This window comes from Arctopsyche grandis, chromosome 9, assembly GCF_051622035.1.
Source record: "Arctopsyche grandis isolate Sample6627 chromosome 9, ASM5162203v2, whole genome shotgun sequence".
NCBI lineage: Eukaryota > Metazoa > Arthropoda > Insecta > Trichoptera > Hydropsychidae > Arctopsyche > Arctopsyche grandis.
The window spans coordinates 25,757,556-25,779,553 of record NC_135363.1 but is presented as its reverse complement, the minus strand read 5'-3'; the positions used below and the strand labels follow the sequence as shown (position 1 = coordinate 25,779,553).

The following is a 21,998-nucleotide window of genomic DNA, read 5'->3' as shown; positions in this document are numbered from 1 at the left end:
ATAGCAATTCAATCGAACATGATCCTGACCAGCGATGGCGAAACCATAACACGCTTGCCAAACTGGCACCAAGGAGAAGTTCAGTGATTATCAAATGAAAAACTTTTGAAATAAAAAAACGAAGTGAAACTTTTAGGTAACCACTAATTTTTTTAAGGGAGACTTAAAAGTTTCAAAATGTAAAAACCGTTTGTGGATAATTCAATAAACGAATCACGTACATACATATATGCAATTAAACATATAGTATTAAAACAAGGAACAAAAATATATTTACAATAACCATAATAATTATTCACTAACTTTTAATTGAAAGCGTCGTCAACTCGTACGTTTACCCGTACAAGCCGGTCGCCGGTCAACTAACTGACTTAGACAGCTTCATTTTTTTTTTAATTTCTTATACTTGGTCACATAACAATTGTCATTTTCCTTCACTCGGCTTCCAGCAATCACTTTCACTAGATCGCGAAACTTCTCAAGTTTCCAATATTCAATGGACGAGATTCTTCTGAATCGAGTGTATATGATTCATGATCTTGGTGTACTTTTTGACAGTAATTTGACACGTTTAAAAATCATATTTCAAGTGTTGTCAATAAGTCTAACATTTGTAATCAGACAATCTTATATTTTTTCTAATTCCAATTCTATGATTTGCTTCTACAATTCTTTTGTCAGGTATATTTTGGAGTTTAGCTGCATAATTTGGTCACCTAACAAAAAGTTGCATATTAATTTATTAGAAAAAGTTCACAAAAAATTCTGTCGGTTTCTCTATTATAACATTTATGGATAACTAACTACCTTTATATCCAAGCAAATTTATTTTGGGAATGACAGGCTTAGTCAGTCTTGAATCTCGTCGTCGTATTTTATTATTATGTTCATATTATGACACATGTTCCTTGTTCTTCGTGGAAATATTTATAATCCACCAATTCATAGCGAATTCACTTTCTATGCACCAGAAAATTATTTTAGATTACGCAAACGTGTTCTGTTTTCGCCAATTATAGCGAAAACTAACATTATTTTAAATACTTCTATATGCACAGCCATGGCTTTTTAATCATTTAGCTGATCAGACAGACATTGAAATATTTAATGTTACTTTTGGTCGGTTTATAGGATCTATTCAGAATATTGTGTTTCCTTATTTTTTACTATCTTTTCTGATTTTCTTTTTTCTTTTATTGTTAATTTTATATTAAATGATTTTACTATATGTTTTTATTGTGTAATTTTTATTATGGGTTTTTACCTGTATAAATAAATAAATAAATACTTTACTATTAATTCCTGATGTTTTCGTTAATATTCCATGTATTCCATTAGACTCCTTACAGACAACATTGTTTTAGTTCAATGTCGGGGTGCTATATATCGGTTCGGTGATTATTCCGGAAAAAGCGATCTCGCGCACGTCACTAAAATCTCGATCACGGAACATCTAACACCCAAAAATTCCATCAATCGAAAGCTTCCCACGCGAAATATTGTACTAACAAGAACTCGAGAGCCAGATATTCCGTATTAGCGGTTTTCATGGCAACGATTGTCGAGCGCGCGATCGCTATGTGCGAAATGATCCGTTTACCCATATATCACATGACAACAAAGTATTTTTTTACAAAACCAATCAAAATCGCTCCCTACGCGCCATTTGGTCGATGAGTACTTTTCGCTCATTGGTCAATAAACTTTATCTGGAATTATAAATAGTGGACTTGTTCAGTCAGTCAATTTGTTGATTGGCGACCGAATGCATGAGTGGACGACGCTATTTATACATTCGGGAAAGACAGAAGATTTACGATGTCCCCAGATCCCAGAAACAACTTACGAGATCATACCATCAAAATCTGGCTTGACCTTTCTTCAACTTTTCAATGCGTTCAGAAAAAAATATATAGTAAATTGTAAACGTAAACGCTAGCTAAACCTTAGGTAATAATCTATGTACAACTTGAGTATATTTTAATAACAACACCTAACATATTCCGACTACAGCCGATCGAGAATTTCACGGCTATCCATTGGCCCAAATTATCCTTACCGACAGTACCTACACACATATGTATGTATGTATCATCAGAACCAAAAGCAGTGCTTTCACTGTGAGCGATAAATTAAAAGATGCGTGTATTCAAGTGTGCAGTGAAAACTTACAACAAATTAAAAAAAAGAGAGAAAAAACTTTAATGCCGAAATTACGGTTTATATAAATTAATCAGCGTTTTGGGGTCAGGCGTCTCAAATACTACAGAAAATGTAGAACGAGAACTAACACGGTGCGGCATTGACCCGCTTGGACTTACTTCTACTGCATGCGTACGATAACAGTTCGTGAGCAAATACATACATACATACATACAAATGCAAAATTGAGACGCGCGGGTGAAAAGAACAGACTCGTCAACTATAGACAATCCCCAGACTCGTCTAATATAAAATTAATCGAAACGAGAATGAAAAAGAGGTAAACGGAGTCGAAAACTATGGACGTTGAACCCGCAAAGTAAACGTCTCTGCAACGCGACACTACCGGGGATAATAAATTAATTTCGGTTTATTTGAAGTAACACGACACCTACAAGTACTTAATATTCACATACATAGCACTCGAATCGTGATATGCAAACCATGCTATAATAAAAATAATCGCCGATTAATAATATCATACACAAAAATGCTGATTTTATATATGTATATACGTATACATTGTTTGAGCAGACTGCTAACTTGCCCGATTTACGAATGTGCTTTCAAATGCAATTGCATCATATTATGCAAGCAATTTATAATACAGGTGTGATTGTACATATGTAGAAATAAAGTACATAATATGTATATAATACACGCACAAGAGCCCCGTTTTCTATTCAAGAACTGCACGCATGATTTATATGACAGCGTCAAATAAATAACTTCTGGCTTTTGATCTGGTATTTTAATCACCCGATAGAATATAACGAAATAAGACACGCCTCAATTCGAGAAAATTAATGCAATAATTTTCAATCTGACCACTTGTAAATGGTTAATTGGTTCCTAGCAGGTGAGTCAGGGAATTTACATACAACATTCGTATATTACAGATTTAAGGGATTTGCCATTCTTACCTGTACGAGTACCTATGCCACACGTGATCATTCAAAGCAGGGTTTTATTTATATATTATTTATTTATACATGAAACAATAAACAGTGAAGAAATAAAACCGCGTTAATGGAAAAATACAGTGCTTCAATAGGTGTATTCAAATAGATAAACGGATTATTTCGCACATCGCGATTACAGAATAGCTGGCACTCGAGTTCTCGTTCGTATTTTATTTTATTTTAAATATAATGACACACATACGGAATAAAAATATAATAAAAGAGAAATAGAATGAAAAAAATATATAAAATCCTATTAGAGTGAGCACCGCATGGTAATATTATATAATAAAAACAAAAAATTACAATAACATAGTAAATATAAAATAAAACAATGAATGACAATGAATAAACCATAAATATGCTTTTTAACCTCAGCCCTAAAAGTATTGATTGAATTAAAGAACAAATCAGCGCAATCATTTGTACAATCGTAAAGACAGCATATCCGGGCAATTGTACCATTAAAACAAGTATTATTATTATAATTTGACGGATTAAAAAGTTTTGAACATCAAGTGAAACGAGTATTGACATTAAAATTAATAACTGCCAAAACAGATGTATCAATAGCATAACTATTTTATGTAAGAGCAATAAATAAAATTCTTCTGCGAAGACACAAACTTACAATCTTAAAGCGTGAAAGTCTTTATACATACATATATGTAGATTGGCAACAAGACCAGCCTTATAGGATAAAAGACGCAGAAAACGCTTCTGAATACTCTCTAAGCGATCTAAATGAATTTGGTAACAAAAAGAAGACCCTATAATAGTTCACATGTGTGTACATATATCTTTAGATGGATGGAGTTTTCAGGTGCCAGATGTTCCGTGATCGAGATTTTAGTGACGTGTGCGAGATCGCTTTGTGCGGAATAATCATCGAACCATCCAAATATACTATCTTATTGGCTTTGTTTTGGGAACGCTATCATTCTGCTTCATTTCCGGGAACCATTTAACAAATGTAATCAATAATACACACAGTTTACCTTCAAATTCAATATAATAGGAAATTAAGAGCACACCTCGAATTATAAATTCCAAGGTGCATGTTGCACCTGCATATAGCATTCTGCATAGTTAGTCACATTGTATGCACATACATACATATTTTGATAATTCATGTTCATTTCACCGTGACATGATTTTCTTTGACTGTCATAGTATTCAACAGTATTTGAATCGTCCTACCGGAGAGAATAGACCAGAATGAAAAAATAAGACGTATTTTTCAACAACCCAGCTGCTTAACGACTGGTGTACGTACATACATATGTATGATACATAGATCTTCTAAACGTTAGAACGAAATCATTAGTTGTAACTTGATGTATTGGCTAGTTAGTATGCACAATGAGCTTATTCAAATCTGGTTAACCCGTCTGACGATTTAACCCTTTGCGGTCGAAGACCAGTGTTGATACAGACGTATGTAAGAGCAATCGGAGGAGGCAGAGCTGACAAACCCCGTCGGTGATGCGTATTGATTACGACACGTCAATGAGGTCGACCGCAACACATTACTGACGTCAATGGACATGGCAAAGCCATTGTCTTGGGCCGGGTCGCTTTGCACATATTTGGCATTGAATTGTCGTCGGCAAATATTGAGACAGCAGCGATTACTTTCAATTTTGACATACGACCGGTATTTATCGCCACACGTCGTAACACTGGTAGTACTATGTACATACGTACTCACTACACGAGCAGATTCAACACCAGCGGACGCAAATTACGTAGAGTGCTCATCGACGTACATATGTATGTACATACATCTGTAGCAGTAGCAACAGCAGCAGCAACGAAAGCAGAAGCGGCATCAGTGCACAATTTATCGATCCAAGTAAATCGTGCACAAAAAAACTTTGCACATAGACTGCAATTGAAATTGTGTGACCTCATTCGCAATTTGAACGGTTACTAAGCAGCCGTGAAAAAAAGTGCAATCTTAAAAGACGATCAAACTCGCAGAGGTCCATTCGGTCAAAATGTAATTCACCTGTGCTAATTTTCTTGGAAGCGAATAATAATTGCAGACAGTCGTTGAAACATAAAGGCGTCGGTTTTAGACGATTTTGGGTATTTAATGAATTCCGACGTTCAAAAGGTCGTATTCAAGTCGTGATCCCCTTGTTTATTTTTGTTATTATTACTGAGTTCTGGAAGCCATTAGTAAAGCTTAGGACAACTGGAATGCATATGTATGCTGTAATCGCATTTGAAGATATTCTAGACGTAGAATCATAGAAGCAGCGTAGAATCCCAGTCCTGGATCATATTCAAAATCATTATTGAAGCTGCATTGCGACTTTTCTCTTTTCTTACTTGTATTTTTCATCGGACTACTAAGGGTGCTCGGCACATGGTTTTTTAGATAGTTTTGCACATGTAAAAAAATGCTAGCACGCCTGATCTATGCAAGGCCGTAATTCACCCCCTGGAGTGTTTAAGGTAATATATTTTCCTTGATTGATAATATTGATATGGGTTTGACCAATAGCGGTGATTCCCATATTTATTTCCATAAGATCGTACGAATTAGCAATGACATAAGACACACCCGTTCACAGCTGGAATATACTCTGGCGTGCCGTGCCGAACGACTCTGTGTGCCTTCTTCTATCGAGACCTTGTTAAAAACGCCATATAATCGTTATGTATTGCAATGATCTTCAATACATGTAACAGTACAGGTTCCTAAATACCAAACTTCCATTTGGACAACCAATCAGAGTATGTACATATTTAACCAAATGTTTCAAAAAGCAGGTGGACCATTAATATATTCCAAAAGACAAAGAGCTTTAAGTAAATAAAGAGGAGAACTCGTTTCTCAAATTCAGTGTTTCTGTTGGAATGCGCATTGTAATCCACTCTGGGAGCTTATTAATCAAATGTAATGTAGTCTTAAAAGTAGTTGGGTACCGTGGCATACCGTGAAAATCTCTGTTTTTGTCGCACAGCCTTACTTACGTGTATGTGAGCAGGATACAAGGGGACTCGGAATGACGTCTTGTAGTCCCGCGTTTCTCAACCTTTTTTGGACCGTAGACCCCATACATACGTAATATTTATTTTTAAACATAATAAATTGAAAGATAACTTTATTTAGTGTGATACTTGTGCCTGATGTAAATTGTCAAGTTAACGAATCTGGCTCAAATGCTGTTAGTCACATACAGAGATCGCCTCTTTTCATTACAATATCAAGATGGTTACGAGCTTTTAAGAGGAGATGCATTTAAACGCCTTCCCAACCTTATTTAAAACATATTTGGTACAATTTTTTTCAGATATGCGATAAATCCTCGATATTTGCCAACCATTGAAGCAGCCCCCTCCCCCTCCCCCATCTGGTATATTTCCCGAAATGCAAACTTATATTCAGTTTGATGACAAATAAAACATTAAAGCTCTTCTATCGATATTATTTGAATATAATAATTTTATTCGGACTGTGCCTCCCCTAGAGCTCGTCATGCCTCCCCAAAAGCAGAATTTTGGTTTTTGCCTCCCGAGGGGGCCATGTGGATCCCGGCTGAGAAACGCTGGTCTAGCCTATGCTGTCACACACTTACGTGTAAAGCTGTTCGATAAAAGCGGAGAGATTTCCACGGCACGCCACTGCTAGGTACATACCGCTATTTTTGTTATTACCATTGCTGTGGTTGGTGTGCTAGGACATGGTTGGTATCCGGTGGAATTTTGCGGGTTCATCGGCCCCGATCGGTAAACATAACAGGGGCATAAATTGGTGGTGTCAGGGTGCGACCCACAAACATTTGGCCGGCAACCAAATACATAGCCAAGACCACGCAGCTAGGAGAAAGTGCGCACCGGTCGGTGGTCATTTCTCTTTCTGTGTTGGCGCGCAGGCACCTGTTGTTCTCCAACACCGTGCCTAATCGTCGAAGATGCCTCTTCCCATCTCTCGCAGGAATTCGCTTTCTTCGTCAACGCTGTTGCACAACAATTATGTCGTTGCAGCGTCGACTCGACAGAAAACTGCGATAAGGAATGGTGACAACGAAACAATTTAATGGCGGTCCAAACGCGTCATCGAGTAATCGCAACGAGTGAGTACCAAGATAGATAAACCAGTATCGAATGTACTCAAAAATGCCTCAAAATAAATCTGATCCAGATAGTCAAAAATATGAAGGTAGCATACATATTTTCCACAACACATCGCGTCAGGAATGTGGAAATGCGATTGTGTAGTAAGTACTCTTCGGGTATTTTTTTCAAATCAATACCTTCTCTTATCAATGTTGCTATAACTCCTTTCTTCTAGTCACAGCATAGGTACATCAATATAGATTATTATCTAAACGGCGGCCCATTATGTCATTATGAATACATTGAATAGAGTTTTTCTTCTTCCTGAATATGCCATCCAAATAACTATGCCATTTTAGTTGACTTTCAACAACCGTATCTCCCACATATCATTACTTGCTTGCAGAAACACAAAGCAAAAATAATAAAGGCATCGAATTAAGGCCAACAATATTTCTCGAACTCGAATCAAACTTTTCCTTCTTGCGATGATCGCTCACCATTCCCAATTTTTGGCGTTTTCTGCCGCTATAAAAACGGTCCAAATTCACAGTCGAGTCCAAACTTTTTAACTGCACCCATTATTAACGCTTACCGATAATAATCGAGGAAAAGCGGAAGTAGGTGGCTCTAGCTGGCGCAAAATCGAGTTTATAAAAACCGGTTGGCGAAAAACCGGTGAGGGAAAAAGAAACAAAGTGGTGTGTGTGTATATATGTACGTATGTACAGCCAGCCAGCCGGCTTCTCTAGCGTTCGCCGGCCGGCTTTCGACCGATCGTCTGAAAATGTGAGATTTTCAGGAGTACTGACCTCGGATCCTTGGGGTTGTATGACGACAAACACCTCGTCCGTGTTGGGGTCGTGTAGTCGCACGTCACCGCTGACTTCGCGTCCGTTGAAAGTGAGGAAGACGCGCTGGCCCGGAGGCAGGAAGAGACCCTGGATGCCTCGGAAGCCAGGACCGACCAGCTCGTGCCAGGCGAATTCGCGACTGTCCCGCTTGCCGTGAGCGTTCTTCTCGTCGAACCTGACCGAGAAGCGAGTGTTCGGAGTGAGGTTGATGCAATTGTTGTTCTCCGGGTAGCAAGAAGCCGGCGTTTTCACGTCGTGTATCACCCCGGAGCAAAACATGCCACTGTCGCCTTTCGCAACCACCCTCGTACCCACTATGGACCGTTTGGCTAGACGCTTGCCGGTAGACATTTCGGATTGATTTTTTTTTTTTTTTTTTGAAAAATCACACAAACTTTTCACTTAGTTTTTTATGAGATAACTTTTAGTTAGTTTAGATTGCACTGAAGCACTGTCAATGTCACTCAACTGGGCCTGGTGGCCATCGCACTGGGACTATGCATCTGGGGCATCGCTGCAGTAGAGATAGATGTGTGCAATAGAGATGAGCCGAGCCGGTAATGTTCCCGAGTGCGGTAACAAAGAAAGTTCGCGGGAGCGCGGCAGGAGCGAGCGATGTTCGCACGACAACAACCTGAACGCGACTGGCTGCAGCAGGCCGCAAGCCGCGAGCCGCGAGCCGCGAGCCGCAAGCCGGCCGGCGAATGCGAATCGGCAGCCGAAGCGCGCCGAACGTTGCCGAACGCTCCCGAGCGCGGCCGAATAGTGGCGATTGTGGCCGAACGCCGCGTATCGGGTTGCTTCCACGCTGCGTCTCGCTCGCACTTTGTTTTGGTCCTCAGCTGTTCGCCGGCCGGCAAATCATATGGCAGGGGCGCGACCGTATCGTCGACGCACACTGTACCTACATATATATTCGATCGCCGTTGCACTACTTTTTATTTTGTAAATAAACATTTTATTTCTAAATGTCACAAACGTGTGTAAAGAATGGAAAACAGGACGACGAAGATAATTACAATCGTAGATAAACTAGTGTTGTGTCCGTTTGAATCTATAGTCGGGTATTTTATCTTTTATTTGTAGTACTTTTCAGCTTTCAAATCTGTCTAAGTAGTCGTCCAGTTCAAATCAAAAGTCAAAAGTACGTATTTTCACTTGGGACTTTTTCCCACTGTTAATACTATTTTATATTGAGATTTTTCTGTTGAAACATGTTTATTGGGATAGTGTTCTAGCCACATTATTTTTTGTTTTCGTTTAAAAGGGTTAATTGGAAGTGTGCTGAATTTTAAATCGGTAAAATTGCGAGTTAACATCTCGTACAATTATTTACTCGTATTTACACGAATCTGAATTGAATTAATAGGGATAATATATTAAATTGTCTTTGAATGAGAATTAAATAAAATTCCACTTAGAAAATCATATTTCAAATATTTTATATCAAAGATTTTTCTGCGAAGTTAACAAAAGTCATAAACACAACATCCTAAAAGCAAATAGCCCTAATCTCCCTTCGCTATCTATTAAAAATAAATGGAGTTTTGTTGATTAATAAAATTTAAAACACAGAACATGCAAAATGTTTTTGTATCAAAAAGTGTGTTAAGTTTAGTATAATATCAAATTTTGGAGATATGGAGAAATTGAAAGAGAGTGACTTCGACCGAAGGGTACAACGGAGGGCAAGTAAGGAGGCGAACCTAAGAAGGAACAAATAATTGTAATTGTAAATTTAAACTATTCAATAATGGACATTCAATCCCCAACTCATATAAGTGAGCGTATCCTAAATCCATACTTCCTTCAAAATAAATGTACATATAATATTATAACTATCATTTTTATAAAATTCTGGAGATTCGAGAAGAATATGAGTAAATATGTAAGTATGTAAGTATGCGAAAAATAATTTATGATGATTGAACCAAAGCGGTATTTTCAATCAAGGTTCACCCAAACAGTCACCGGTTGTTAAAGCTCTCAAAAGAATACTGAAAAATAGACTTAAACATGTTTTATTTCAAAATCGAAAATGTATATTCGTCGCATTACTGAAAAAGATTATCCGAATCGAACTTTTATAGTCAGATTATATTATAACTAGAATAACATATATAATTCGGTAATAAATAACGGGTACCAATTATCGGCCCGGCAAAATAGTCCTATTTCCAGACAAATTAGGTATTTCTCACGACATTACTATATGCGAATGCCCATCTCTTAAACATTTCGCCCTGCAAATAAAAAGAGTTCCCCTCTCGCACGACAAATTCGGTGTGCACCCGGCAAATCAAACGTCAGATGGGTTGCCAGTAACAAATATAAATTTTGACAAAAATAAATACCGACCCTAACAACCTAATCTTAAATGAATCGGGCCAACCCTAACTTAACCTAACCTAACCTAACCCTTAAATAAATAAGTGTCAGCTGCTAAGATATAACGATGTGTTTGGATGGATATTATATGGAAGTGTGGACCATGAGGAGAGTGGGAATGAGCAGGAGCGGGGCGACGCGCTATCATCCAACTGTCAAAAATTATAATTTTACTGGTGAAAATGTAATTCGTCGTGTAATTTATTTTACAGCCGTGCCAAAAATATTGTCCCCAGACCAAACTTTTATAGATTATATAATAATTAATAGATTATATAATAATTAATAATACATATATAATGCGATAGTAAATAACTACCATTAATAACAACACTAATAAAAGCTCATCAAATCGTACAAATTTTTTGAAATAGTAGTGATGTAAATATGTACATATTAACCGTTGTATTTGAAATTGGCGGTAGTCCAAATTTCTGTTCCAAAAACACTATTTCTGTTCGACTTAATTCACAAATTTTTATTATCTATTTTAATTAGATATGTTCAGAATCTCGGAAAAGCAGAATAAACGTATTACAGGCCACCAGTATTTATAAATATTGTTAAACGTTATCTAGACTTTGTATATATGTATGTAAGTAGGTTTATATGAATGTATGTGAGTATCTTTGGTTGGGAACTTAGTAAACAAAACAAAGTTTCTATGACGACAATTCAATTGGTTGAATATTATATTTTTTTCGATTCAAATAAATTTAATAAAAAATGAATATTTACTATTAGATTTACCATGTTTAAGCTATTTATATTACAAACACTGAGCGAAGCCGGGTAAAACAACTAGTAATATATAATTTCGAAAGAGAATTTGTATGTAAGTATGTGTGTATATATGTAAGTATCTTTGGTTGGGAACTTCGTTTTTTGGTTGGGAACTTTTGTTTAAAAACAAAATTTATATGACGGAAATTCAATTGGTTGAATATTATATTTTTTTCGATTTAAATAAATTTAATAAAAAACGAATGAATATTTATTTTTAGATTCTTCATGTTTAAGCTGTATATATTACAAACACTAAGCGAAGTCGGGTAAAACAACTAGTATATAATGCGAAATATTTCTGGGAATGAAGAAAAGTGGACTTTCAAATATAACGGTTCATGTGCATGTATAATGTAACAAAGGATGATAACTATGTAGACTTAAAATTCAATATGTAAATTTTTTGGAAAAATAATAATAAAAACACTTACATTTTATTTAGTGTGCGCCGCCTATGTTCGACATAGGAACGTCACAAACCAGCTGACGGATAACAACAAAGCCACGTGACCGGGACTCGGCTTCTGATTGGCTGACCCACTTCCAAAACTACTTCGCATCGCAGCTACTGTATTCCAATGACTCTCAATCTGCAACTTTTCAATTTATTTACAAAATAAAATTTCACACTGTTCAAAGGTATGCTATTTCTGTACAAACGAAAATCAATAATTATTACAAATTTAATTCCTTTTTCAAAAAAATAAAAACAACATTTTGCGCAAATCAATTATTATACATTTTCGTACAGGAGTTTAATTTTTCAAACGGAATCGTTTAATTTTTCTTACGATTATTGTGTGATTTTCTTCAAAAATCGTCAATAATAAAAATATAAACCAAATTATTAGTTAAATTATTACTGCCACCTATTGACCAAAATAAAATCTTTTTTTTACTTCGATAGATGCCTCTCATAAGATTTTCCAAAAATTAAATGAATTTTCCGGATTTTCTTTTACAAAAATAATTTTTAAAAGTAAATTCAATCTTTATATTTTATTCATATCACATCTCTCCAAAAAAATTATATATGGGTAGAATTTTTTTAAAAGGGAAATTAAACCCTTCTCCAGTGCTACATAAAAATATACATAATAACACGCGCACATTTTTTTGGTAACCAATAAAACGTGACCAGTGACCGATTCTTAATTCAAATCAGTAAAAGTCTAATTTTCTCACAATCACAAAACTTCATCTATTGTTGTTACGTACATACGTAGATAAATGATAAAATTATTTGATTTATGATCAATATTTCATTCTAATAAAAAAAAAACGAAATCGATTTCTTTAAAAATAAATAATAAATAATACATGTAAGCAATTTTCACATTCAATTGTATTGTATTTCATGGAAATTAACGATTCAAAATTATTTTGTACATTCACAACAATGTGTAAATTAATCATTGTAATATTTTGTATATTTAATGTTTCGTAATAATAATACAACAGACAAGTTATATCCATTGGCGTTAATTAAACTTGAAAACGCAACGAAACCGTTTTCATGTCGGTTATATTTGATAACGGTTAAAGTTGACACGCCATTTAACCCTCACTTTCATCTTTACTTAAATTTATGGGGTATCACCGTAATTATACATGCTTTATTTGCACGTGTTATATTATTTCAAACTATTTTTACAATTAATCGTAATTGATTCAATGAATAAATTTGGTTTTGTAAGTTTTGAAGAATAATACAAGTAACATTTTTGATAAAATAAAATACCTGCCATAATAGTGTTACTTTCATATCAGTACTGTATCTCACTGTATAATATGTGATTTAAATAATCTCAGTTATGACATGCAATAAATAAATAAACTATTTCGAACTGATTCATTGTATGAGGTGTCAACGTGAAAATCAATCCTTGTCCTATAAATACCAGAATAAAGCAATAATGTTCAGTAGAATACTATCTCGTTTATTTTTCTTTGGAGCTAATAGTAATATACATGGTTTGAGATACATAAGTGACAGGAATCGAAGTTGGATTTCCAGGTAAAATATACCAGAACCTTTGGAATTAGTTTTTTAATGTGCGTTATTTATTTATATCTCAATTCATGCACTTTAGATTATTCTGGATTACCGCACTATGTCTTTGTGGGTGGGGTCTATTGATGATATTGTTCGGTACATTGAAAACATTCAATCAAGATACATTAAGTTTCACCCTCGATACTAATCGACTGCTATGGAATACTGCATTTCCGTCGATTACAGTTTGCGAAAAATTTCACTATCTTCGAGTGCTTCGCAAGCTGAATAAATTTTACCGTGAGAAATATTTTCTTTACATTAACACAAACATGTATGTAAATACTGTATACATTTAATATGTAATGATTTAATGAAATAGCGGATTTGATGCAAAGTATGGACTATGATCAGAAAAAGTTTTTTGCTGAAATATCCTTCACCGAAACCAATTGTAATTTGTGTAAGACTGGTTGTGGACCAGATAACAACTGTCCTATAAACTTTCGAGAACTGGCTGAGAAAGTGAGTATCTTAGTAGACATAATTAATCAAAAATGTGTTAAAAATTTCTAATCATTTTTAGGTAAGAGAACCTTGTTCGGAATTGATTCACGGCTGTTCATGGCAAGATAAAGAGTTAGATTGCTGCAAATATTTTTTGCCAATTGATTCTGAATTTGGTTTGTGTTATTCATTCAACACTCTGCAAAGTAGGTAAGGAATTAAAATTATTGAAATATTTTCAATACAACTTTATAATTATGAAAATAGTAACTATTATATGAATACATTTCTATCATAGATTATCTGGCACAGTACCACTTTTTAAATCAAATCGCACTACGGGTCCAGGATATTTATCATTTTATGTTTATAAAAGACTATTGGTTAGTAAATCATTGCATATTATCATGTTGTTGTTTTTATTTTTGTTTTTTAACCAATTTTCAGGTTTATATTCACGGAAGTGATGATGTACCTTGGGTCAAAAGTGACTTGGATATGAGATTTGACGTTAATGATAATATCGATTTCATTTTTGAGGTATACATATATAAATTGAAATTGGGCTTGAATCATTAAGAGGGCTGTACACGCGAAACCTTAATTTTGTTGCCGTTCCTTTCTTCGATATATACATATATTGAGCGAATGTATATATTGAGTGAATGCGACAATATATATCAATATATGTTTATATTGAGTGAATGCGACAGTTGCGCTTCTACCAGATAATACGTATTTTAAATCGACAAAATCGAGGTTTTCTTTTCTACAATTTTCTCCTCCGAAATTGGACCAATTTTTACAAAAATTTCATCATCGGTATGAGAAAGATATTTTCTATGCAACTGTGTACGTATTTTTTTTTAAAACGACCGTTAAATAAGCACGCTGGACTCCTTTCGTGGGTGTAAAAAAGAGGCGATTTTAAAGATGTTTGACGGCTCCTAGCTCCTATAAAAAATAACTAATCAAAAAAATAAAAGCACAGATGCATGCCAATGGTGGATATCCATAGCATATTAAAAAATAATTTCTCTAGTGCCATAATTGAGGAAGGGAGAAGTGTAATACGTTTGTACGGACAAGGCGCTGGTGTTCAGCCCTCTTAAGGATTATTATAATTATCTCACAAAATGAAATATTACGAATTAATACTTCAATTGAAATTTGTAGATGATTGAAATGTCCAACGATCAGCAAGTAAAAGAAATCGATTTGGATGCGAGGAAATGTCGCTACCCTCAAGAAGTATTAAAGAATTATTTTGAAAAACCGTACAAAGTAAGACTTAATTATAGAATTCAAAATAATAACATAATCTATTATGTATTTATGAAGTGTTTTTGTACTAAAAGAGAAAAACATTTCGTTTGATTTTCTTTCCTTCTTGGCAAACATCAAATTGACTACAAATTTTCGACTCTTCTCCCAATGCATAAAGAAACAACATTTGCGAATTTGTGATAATAGAAACATTATGTTTATCTCATTATACAAGCTTTTTATTTGCAATAGGTTCAAATTAGTAATAAAATTAGTACTTAAGTAGTGAAGCTTTCAATAAATTTTCAGATGATCAATTCAACTCCATCTTATATTAGTGATTTTTTTTCATTTGTTTTTGATTTAATATTTGTTGGAATAATTTGTATGCATTTCATTTGTTTAAATTTAAATTATTTAAATTTCTTCTCGACAAATTAAACAAATCAATCATTTGAAGTTTAATTTTAATGAAAAACAGTTTTCCATTACTTTTTATTAAATGAAAATGTCCTAAAATATAATGAGGAAAGACAAAAATACCAAAACCACTCGATAATTATTAAAAATTTTCCTTTTAGTTATATGGCTATTCGACTTGTATGATAACTTGTGAAACAGAATTAATGTTCAAACAATGCGAATGTGTTCATCATTTAAGAGATAATACATGTGAGACCTTAAGATTTAATTCATCGATAAAAAATTATCGTTCAATTTGAAATATTTCTTATACATAGATATAAATTGAATTTCAGTTACTGACATCACATGCAATTTTACTGGATTAATATGTTTATCACTTTTCGGTTAGTATCACACATACATACGTACTAAATTAATTATTTGTAATAATTTGAGGAATACTATTCCATTGCACTTCAGCTGAAGATAAGAATAAATTCGGAACTGACCAAGTTGAAAAGCATTGTCAACATTGCATTCCATCTTGTGAAGAAATCCAACTGACAAAAATACACTATAACACATACGAGTAAGTATGTAAATTCATCAATTAAATTTAAAATTTAATAATTATTGGATTTATGAAATTTAGGACAGATGATGATTATTCACGTGTGGATATAAAAATGGCAAATCTACCAAATATCAGATACAAAAGGAACGTCATTCATTCAAACTTGGATTTAGTCGGTATGATTTATGTGTTCCAATTTTGTTATTTACCTTAACATATGTGCCTGTATTATGAAAATAGTTTCATAAATAAAATAAACTATTTTATTACAGTTTCTATTGGAGGTTTAGCTGGCCTGTTTTTTGGAGCGTCTTTACTCAGTATTGTCGAAGCTATTTATCTAATATTTTTCAGAGCTACTTAAATAATTTATATATTATTAGTAAATAAAATAACAACTTAATACTGTTTGAATATACATATTCCATGAGAAAAAAATGTTGTTTTTTTATTATTATAATTACAATTTGTTATGTCAATATTAAGCTAGAAGAAATAAGCAATGAATTACACACCAAGTTGCATTTACTCATATATCGATTGAAAGTGTTGATACGAGCCTTCAAAAGTGTTTGATCAATAATTTGTAGTCACCAGATAGATAATACAGTTTCACCGTATATAAAGTATCCAGTTTTCTTGTTGAGTGTAGTCCCATTTTTTATATTAAATATGGGAAATACAGAGAGTAATGTGACAAGTGGGATAAAAAAACAAGCCGGAGCGTCCACAAGACTATTATATAAAATGGTTGATTTGAAAGGTATGGATGTATATGCAATATGAATCAATAAGATTTTTAGTGAATAATATTCACAAATCACATGTTCATCTTAAAATCAGGTGGTGGTCTGCTCGTCGACATGATGAAAAGAGCATTACAAAGCAAGCAGTATGCAGAAATTGATCATGCCATAAAAACAAAAGTAGAACCATTTTTATATAACAAGGGACAAGGGCGATTAATTCCAATTGCACAATTAGTTTTACTGAGAAACAAAGAAAGAAGTAGACACAAACAGGTAAAGTTCACATCAATAAATATTCACATTCACATTCAAAGTAAAGTTCACATTAATAAACGATAATACTTTAAAAACAGCTACCAGTTTTGAGAGCAATGGAGAACCCAGACGATGATTTTGACATTGAAAAGGATTGGCCTGATGTTAAACCTGAAGAATACGTTAAAAATCCAACTGGTTATAGAGATGCGTGCTGGGATTTCAAAGTAAATAATTAAATGAAAAAAGGTTGGGTGACTTAGAAAGACTAAGATAAAACTATTGTTTTAGGAAAGAGGTGCAGTCGGTGAAACAATACTACATCTCTGTCTATTGAATGCTACATCATTACATGCAGACTTAGCTAAAAGATTACTTAGATTTTATCCTAAGCTTATCAACGACGTATACATGTGTGATGAGTATTATGGTACTAATTTTATGTTAAATTTATTACATTACATAAAAATTTTATATTCATTCATTCATAATATAGATATATGTATAATGAAATTTATTAAACTATGTTTAAGCATCAACCTTGTTTACTAAAATCCAAAATCATTTGAATTAAATATTTACTGAATTTCAACATTATAATTTCGTAATAGGAGAAAGTGTATTGCATATAGCAATTGTAAATGAAGATCCATCTATGGTGAAGTTTCTATTAGACGCAGGAGCCGATTATCATGAAAGGTGTTGTGGTAATTTTATGTGCCCTGAAGACCAAAAAGCTTCCAGAAACGACTCCCAAGATCACGAGTGGGTTAACGTTCAACCGATTACAAATTATGAAGGGTATTGAATTAATGTATGTAATGACCAATATGTGTGTAAAGAAAAATTAGATAATAATATTTAATATAACAATATTATAGCTATGTTTATTGGGGAGAATATCCATTGAGTTTTGCAGCGTGTCTGGGTCAGGAAGAATGCTACAGATTGATGTTAGCCCGAGGAGCAAACTCGGATAGTCAAGACACTAATGGAAACACTGTGTTGCATATGTTGGTTATATACGAAAAATTGGTACAAAACCACAGTAATGAAATACATTGTTTTATTTAATGAAATGTTTTATCTAAAATTATCCATAGGCTACATTTGATATGGCATATGAAATGAGCGCTACGCTGTCCATCAAGAACGTCCTGAATTTGACTCCTCTTACTCTGGCTGCAAAATTGGCACGCGTAGAAATGTTTTTTCACATTTTAAATATTGAACGAGAAATATACTGGCAGATAGGCAGTATAACCTGTGCAGCATATCCATTATCACAGATAGATACTATTGATATTGAAACTGGAAATATCAGCAAGGATTCGGCATTGAATTTGGTAGTATTCGGGGTAAATATCGACAAATAATTCTAATTTAGTCAAAGTGTAATTATTTAAATTAACAATTGAAACTAACTTTGCAGGATAAAGACGAGCATCTTGAATTGATGGATGGTGTGTTGATCGATCTACTGAAAACAAAATGGAATGTATTTGTCAAACGGAGGTTCTATAGGCAATTTTTCCTTTTTGCTTTTTATTTCTTAATATCACTGGTCTGCTTTACGTTACGTCCAGGACCACCAGATAAAAGTTCTTCTTCGCCATCATTAAATTCGACTCAAAATACTACGAACATTACTACAAATGTAACAAAAATACCTATAAATGGAAACCTCTTCAATAATACGATTTTAAATATTACTATAAATATACCTGAGAATGACAGTTTGAGCTCAAACAATTCGTATAAATTAAAAAATGAAACGAAAAAATTAGAAAAAAGTCAAAAAATTAAATTGGATGGTAAAAAGTCAAATTGTACAGAAATAATTAATAGTAATTCATCATTGAGCAACCAAACTACACCATGTCAAAAGATTAGAAGTAACAGTGGAGGTCCTAAAGATTATACACCCAAAGGTATGTATGTATGTAGCACATGAAATTTAAATTCTGAAAATAAACGGACTAAAATAATTTATTTCATTTCAGAACCAAGAAAAGTCGAAAATGCAACTGAAAATGAAATGGAAGAATGGTGGGATGATTTAACTGAAGAATGTAGATTGATGCAAATAAACTCTTACCAAGCAAAGGTGACTGTTTAAAATTAATTATTCTTGTAGATTATCTACTTTAAGAATAATACCATATTCACTTTCTTTATAGATACGTATTTCAGCTGAAATAGCGCTCTGGTTTGGCTCCATATTGTACATAATAGCTGCTTTGCGAGAGGCTCATTTTCTCGGCTATAAAATGTTTATTGAAAATCTTATGACGGCGCCGTCAAGAGTTATGTTCTTATCCTCCTGTTTATTGATGCTTGCACTACCAGGACTAAGATTGGCATGCTTAGATGAAGTTGAAGATCACGTTGCTGTGATCATTATGTTAACAACTGCACCTTATTTCCTTTTCTATTGCAGGTTAAGTTTAGGCATCAATTACATACATATATTAAAACGTATTTATTTATCAAATAATAAATATATATATGTAGATTAAGATGTAAAATAAATATGTTCAAGTATGTAAATTTATTTTAGGGGATTTAAAACTGTGGGACCTTTCGTAGTGATGATCTATCGTATGGTAACGGGAGATCTTCTTCGATTTGTTTGCATCTACTTAGTTTTCGTCATGGGATTCTCACAAGGTATTAATTATTATTGAATATTACTAAAAAAAATATATATATATATGTATATATTAATATAAATATGTATTTTTTGTGTATGTACATAATGTACATATGTATATATTTTCAGCATATTATATAATTTTTTTGTCATTCGATTCAAATACACCTGATGGAACGGATGGTTCAATGACTAATCCAATGGCGAGTCCAATGGAAAGCATAATGGCAATGTTCTTAATGTCATTAACATCTTTTGGAGATTATTATGGAGCATTTGAGAGAACAGACCATGAAATAGAAGGAAAAGTTCGTAAATATAAACTCAACTATGTAAAACATTAACAATACTACCAATAAAACATATTCTTTTTTGACATTGAAGGTTTTATTTGTAATATACATGGTGATAGTAGCTATTCTATTGGTCAACATGTTGATTGCCATGATGGGCAATACGTACCAGAAAATTGCAGAAACTCGTAATGAATGGCAAAGACAATGGGCGAGAATTGTATTAGTAGTAGAAAGAGGAGTTTCACCAGTTGAGCGTCTGCGTAATTTCATGACGTATTCGCAACCCATGTCGGATGGAAGACGTGCTCTTATATTACGACTACATCAATCAGTAAATATTCTAATTAAAATTGTATCTTGTAACGTCTAAAAATGTTTTTGACAATTTTTTAATTGAATCTTTCAGGAGGAAGACAAAGAAGAAATGAAAGAAATATTAGAAATGAAAAGAACCCATGAAAGACAGGTTAAAAAACGGCAAATGATGATGCTTAATAAAACTATGCCAAATCAAATCAAACCAGCATTATTTTAAGATTGGAATATATTATATAATGAAAACAAAAACAAAATAAAGCTATTAAATTCACATTTGATTAAGATAACAGTAGAATAGCAACCAAAAAATAAATAAAATATGATGTACACATTTCTGTAACATTTAAGTTGAATTACTTTAAATAAGATATAAAAAAAAAATTATGTTATATATTATAATACCAATAATGGAACAAAATCCTAAGTAATAAAGTAATAAATAAAATCGATCATTTGATTAATTTACTTAAATACACATGTATAATTCACTTTGGGCTGACTTTTTCGAGAGCATCTATCTTTTTACTAATTGCAACCAAATTCTCCATTATTGAAAGAGAAACTTGATGACACGTTTCCATCATTTGCTGAATACATTTTTCGGTCTTAAAATTGTAAAAAAAATCGTATTAAAAATATGAATGGTAATTAAATTACATAAATTGTATGCTACTTATAAATACATACTTGGTCGGACTGCTCTTTATTTTCAACATTAGCTGATTTAATCTCTTCCAATGATTTATTCAACTTCGGAATGTTAGACATATCATCAGAATCCAAAACAGGCATCTTTGCCTGACAAAGCTCCATATTTTTGCAATGGAAGCGGATTTCTGGTTCATTTGTGTAGACATAGTTATGCTTTAACTTATTTTCGTTTACCTATCACGAAAAATAAAATTGAAAATAATAACAACACGACATATTTTGGAAAATTAGCAGCTGGAATATTAAAAAATACCTGAGTGACAAACTGTGGATCGAGATAGCTATTCAAATCTTCAATTCGCTTATTTACTTCTGCAATCTTCTCTTTTCCCGCTATGACACTATTCAGAACTGAGTCTACTGCGGATAACTGCTCTATGACTGGTTTTTCTGGAGACTCGTCAGATGGATATCCAAGTTTAAATTCCAATTGTTCAAGACGACTTTCTAATACAGTAATTGGGTCCATTCTATAAAATTGTAAAAAAACATAGTTTATGTTACACTCATCACTGTCAATATAACCAATATAACCCTGTTGACTGGAAAATCATAACATTAAATAGAATTACTTTGGAGGAAGTGTCAACATAGCATTATAATTAAAATCAATTTTGCTTACGTTAGATAAGTAATGATACTATTTTTCTAGGAGTGAACGTCAGTTGCCAGATCCTGCGGATAATTTGACAGCTCAATGACGCATTTCATAAGAACCCAATACACAACCATATGCCTAATCTTTTTACAAGATTTTTATTAGTTTCGCTATGTAATTTATTATAAATTTCAACGGTTCAGTGATTATTCCGCACATAGCGATCTCGCACACGTCTCTAAAATCTCGATCACGGAACATTTGGCACCCAAAAATTCCATCCATCGAGAGAACTATTATACTAACGAGAACTCAAGTGCCAGATCGCAATTAATTATAGTCAGCAAAACATTTTGATTTTGATGAAGAAATTTTGGATTCAAACTTAAATTATTGCCTCGGGTAAT

At 33.4% G+C, this 21,998-nt stretch overlaps 4 protein-coding genes across 5 annotated transcripts in view; 2 read left to right on the top strand and 2 right to left on the bottom strand.

The window, feature by feature from the left end:
- The window catches only part of Glut4EF (Glucose transporter 4 enhancer factor), a 123,524-nt gene extending 114,785 nt beyond the window's left edge, over positions 1-8,739 (bottom strand). The window contains exon 1 of the mRNA XM_077437580.1: positions 8,048-8,739. Coding sequence (XP_077293706.1) covers positions 8,048-8,440 — 393 coding nt within the window. The 5' untranslated portion in view covers positions 8,441-8,739. The remainder of the gene's footprint in view (positions 1-8,047) is intronic.
- Positions 4,874-16,442, top strand: LOC143916460 (sodium channel protein Nach-like). Of its 2 annotated transcripts, none has more exons than XM_077437581.1 (14): positions 4,874-5,166; positions 11,482-11,616; positions 11,706-13,280; positions 13,357-13,559; positions 13,642-13,784; positions 13,846-13,976; positions 14,065-14,149; positions 14,214-14,306; positions 14,943-15,050; positions 15,614-15,704; positions 15,791-15,841; positions 15,918-16,026; positions 16,090-16,187; positions 16,284-16,442. In XM_077437581.1, exons 3-14 carry the CDS (start codon positions 13,123-13,125, stop codon positions 16,373-16,375), a joined length of 1,362 nt encoding a protein of 453 aa, XP_077293707.1. In that variant the 5' UTR covers positions 4,874-5,166; positions 11,482-11,616; positions 11,706-13,122; the 3' UTR covers positions 16,376-16,442. The 2 variants fall into 2 exon arrangements, with proteins under 2 accessions (XP_077293707.1, XP_077293708.1); XM_077437582.1 differs by lacking the exon at positions 11,482-11,616 and having other exon boundaries at positions 4,959-5,166; positions 11,706-11,902; positions 13,128-13,280.
- A 153-nt stretch (positions 16,443-16,595) lies between these two features.
- On the top strand, positions 16,596-20,499 carry nan (transient receptor potential cation channel subfamily V member nanchung). The gene is made up of 14 exons (XM_077438809.1): positions 16,596-16,774; positions 16,855-17,033; positions 17,114-17,242; positions 17,307-17,445; positions 17,627-17,816; positions 17,897-18,050; positions 18,119-18,373; positions 18,448-18,829; positions 19,019-19,122; positions 19,196-19,455; positions 19,576-19,685; positions 19,798-20,000; positions 20,053-20,295; positions 20,371-20,499. Exons 1-14 carry the CDS (start codon positions 16,684-16,686, stop codon positions 20,497-20,499), a joined length of 2,568 nt encoding a protein of 855 aa, XP_077294935.1. The 5' UTR covers positions 16,596-16,683.
- On the bottom strand, positions 20,043-21,717 carry DCTN3-p24 (Dynactin 3, p24 subunit). The gene is made up of 4 exons (XM_077437688.1): positions 21,616-21,717; positions 21,247-21,463; positions 20,970-21,167; positions 20,043-20,887 (listed from the first exon to the last, which is right to left on the bottom strand). The coding sequence occupies exons 2-4, from the start codon at positions 21,460-21,462 to the stop codon at positions 20,768-20,770; spliced, it is 534 nt and encodes a 177-aa protein (XP_077293814.1). The 5' UTR covers position 21,463; positions 21,616-21,717; the 3' UTR covers positions 20,043-20,767.
- Positions 21,718-21,998: the final 281 nt, after the last annotated feature.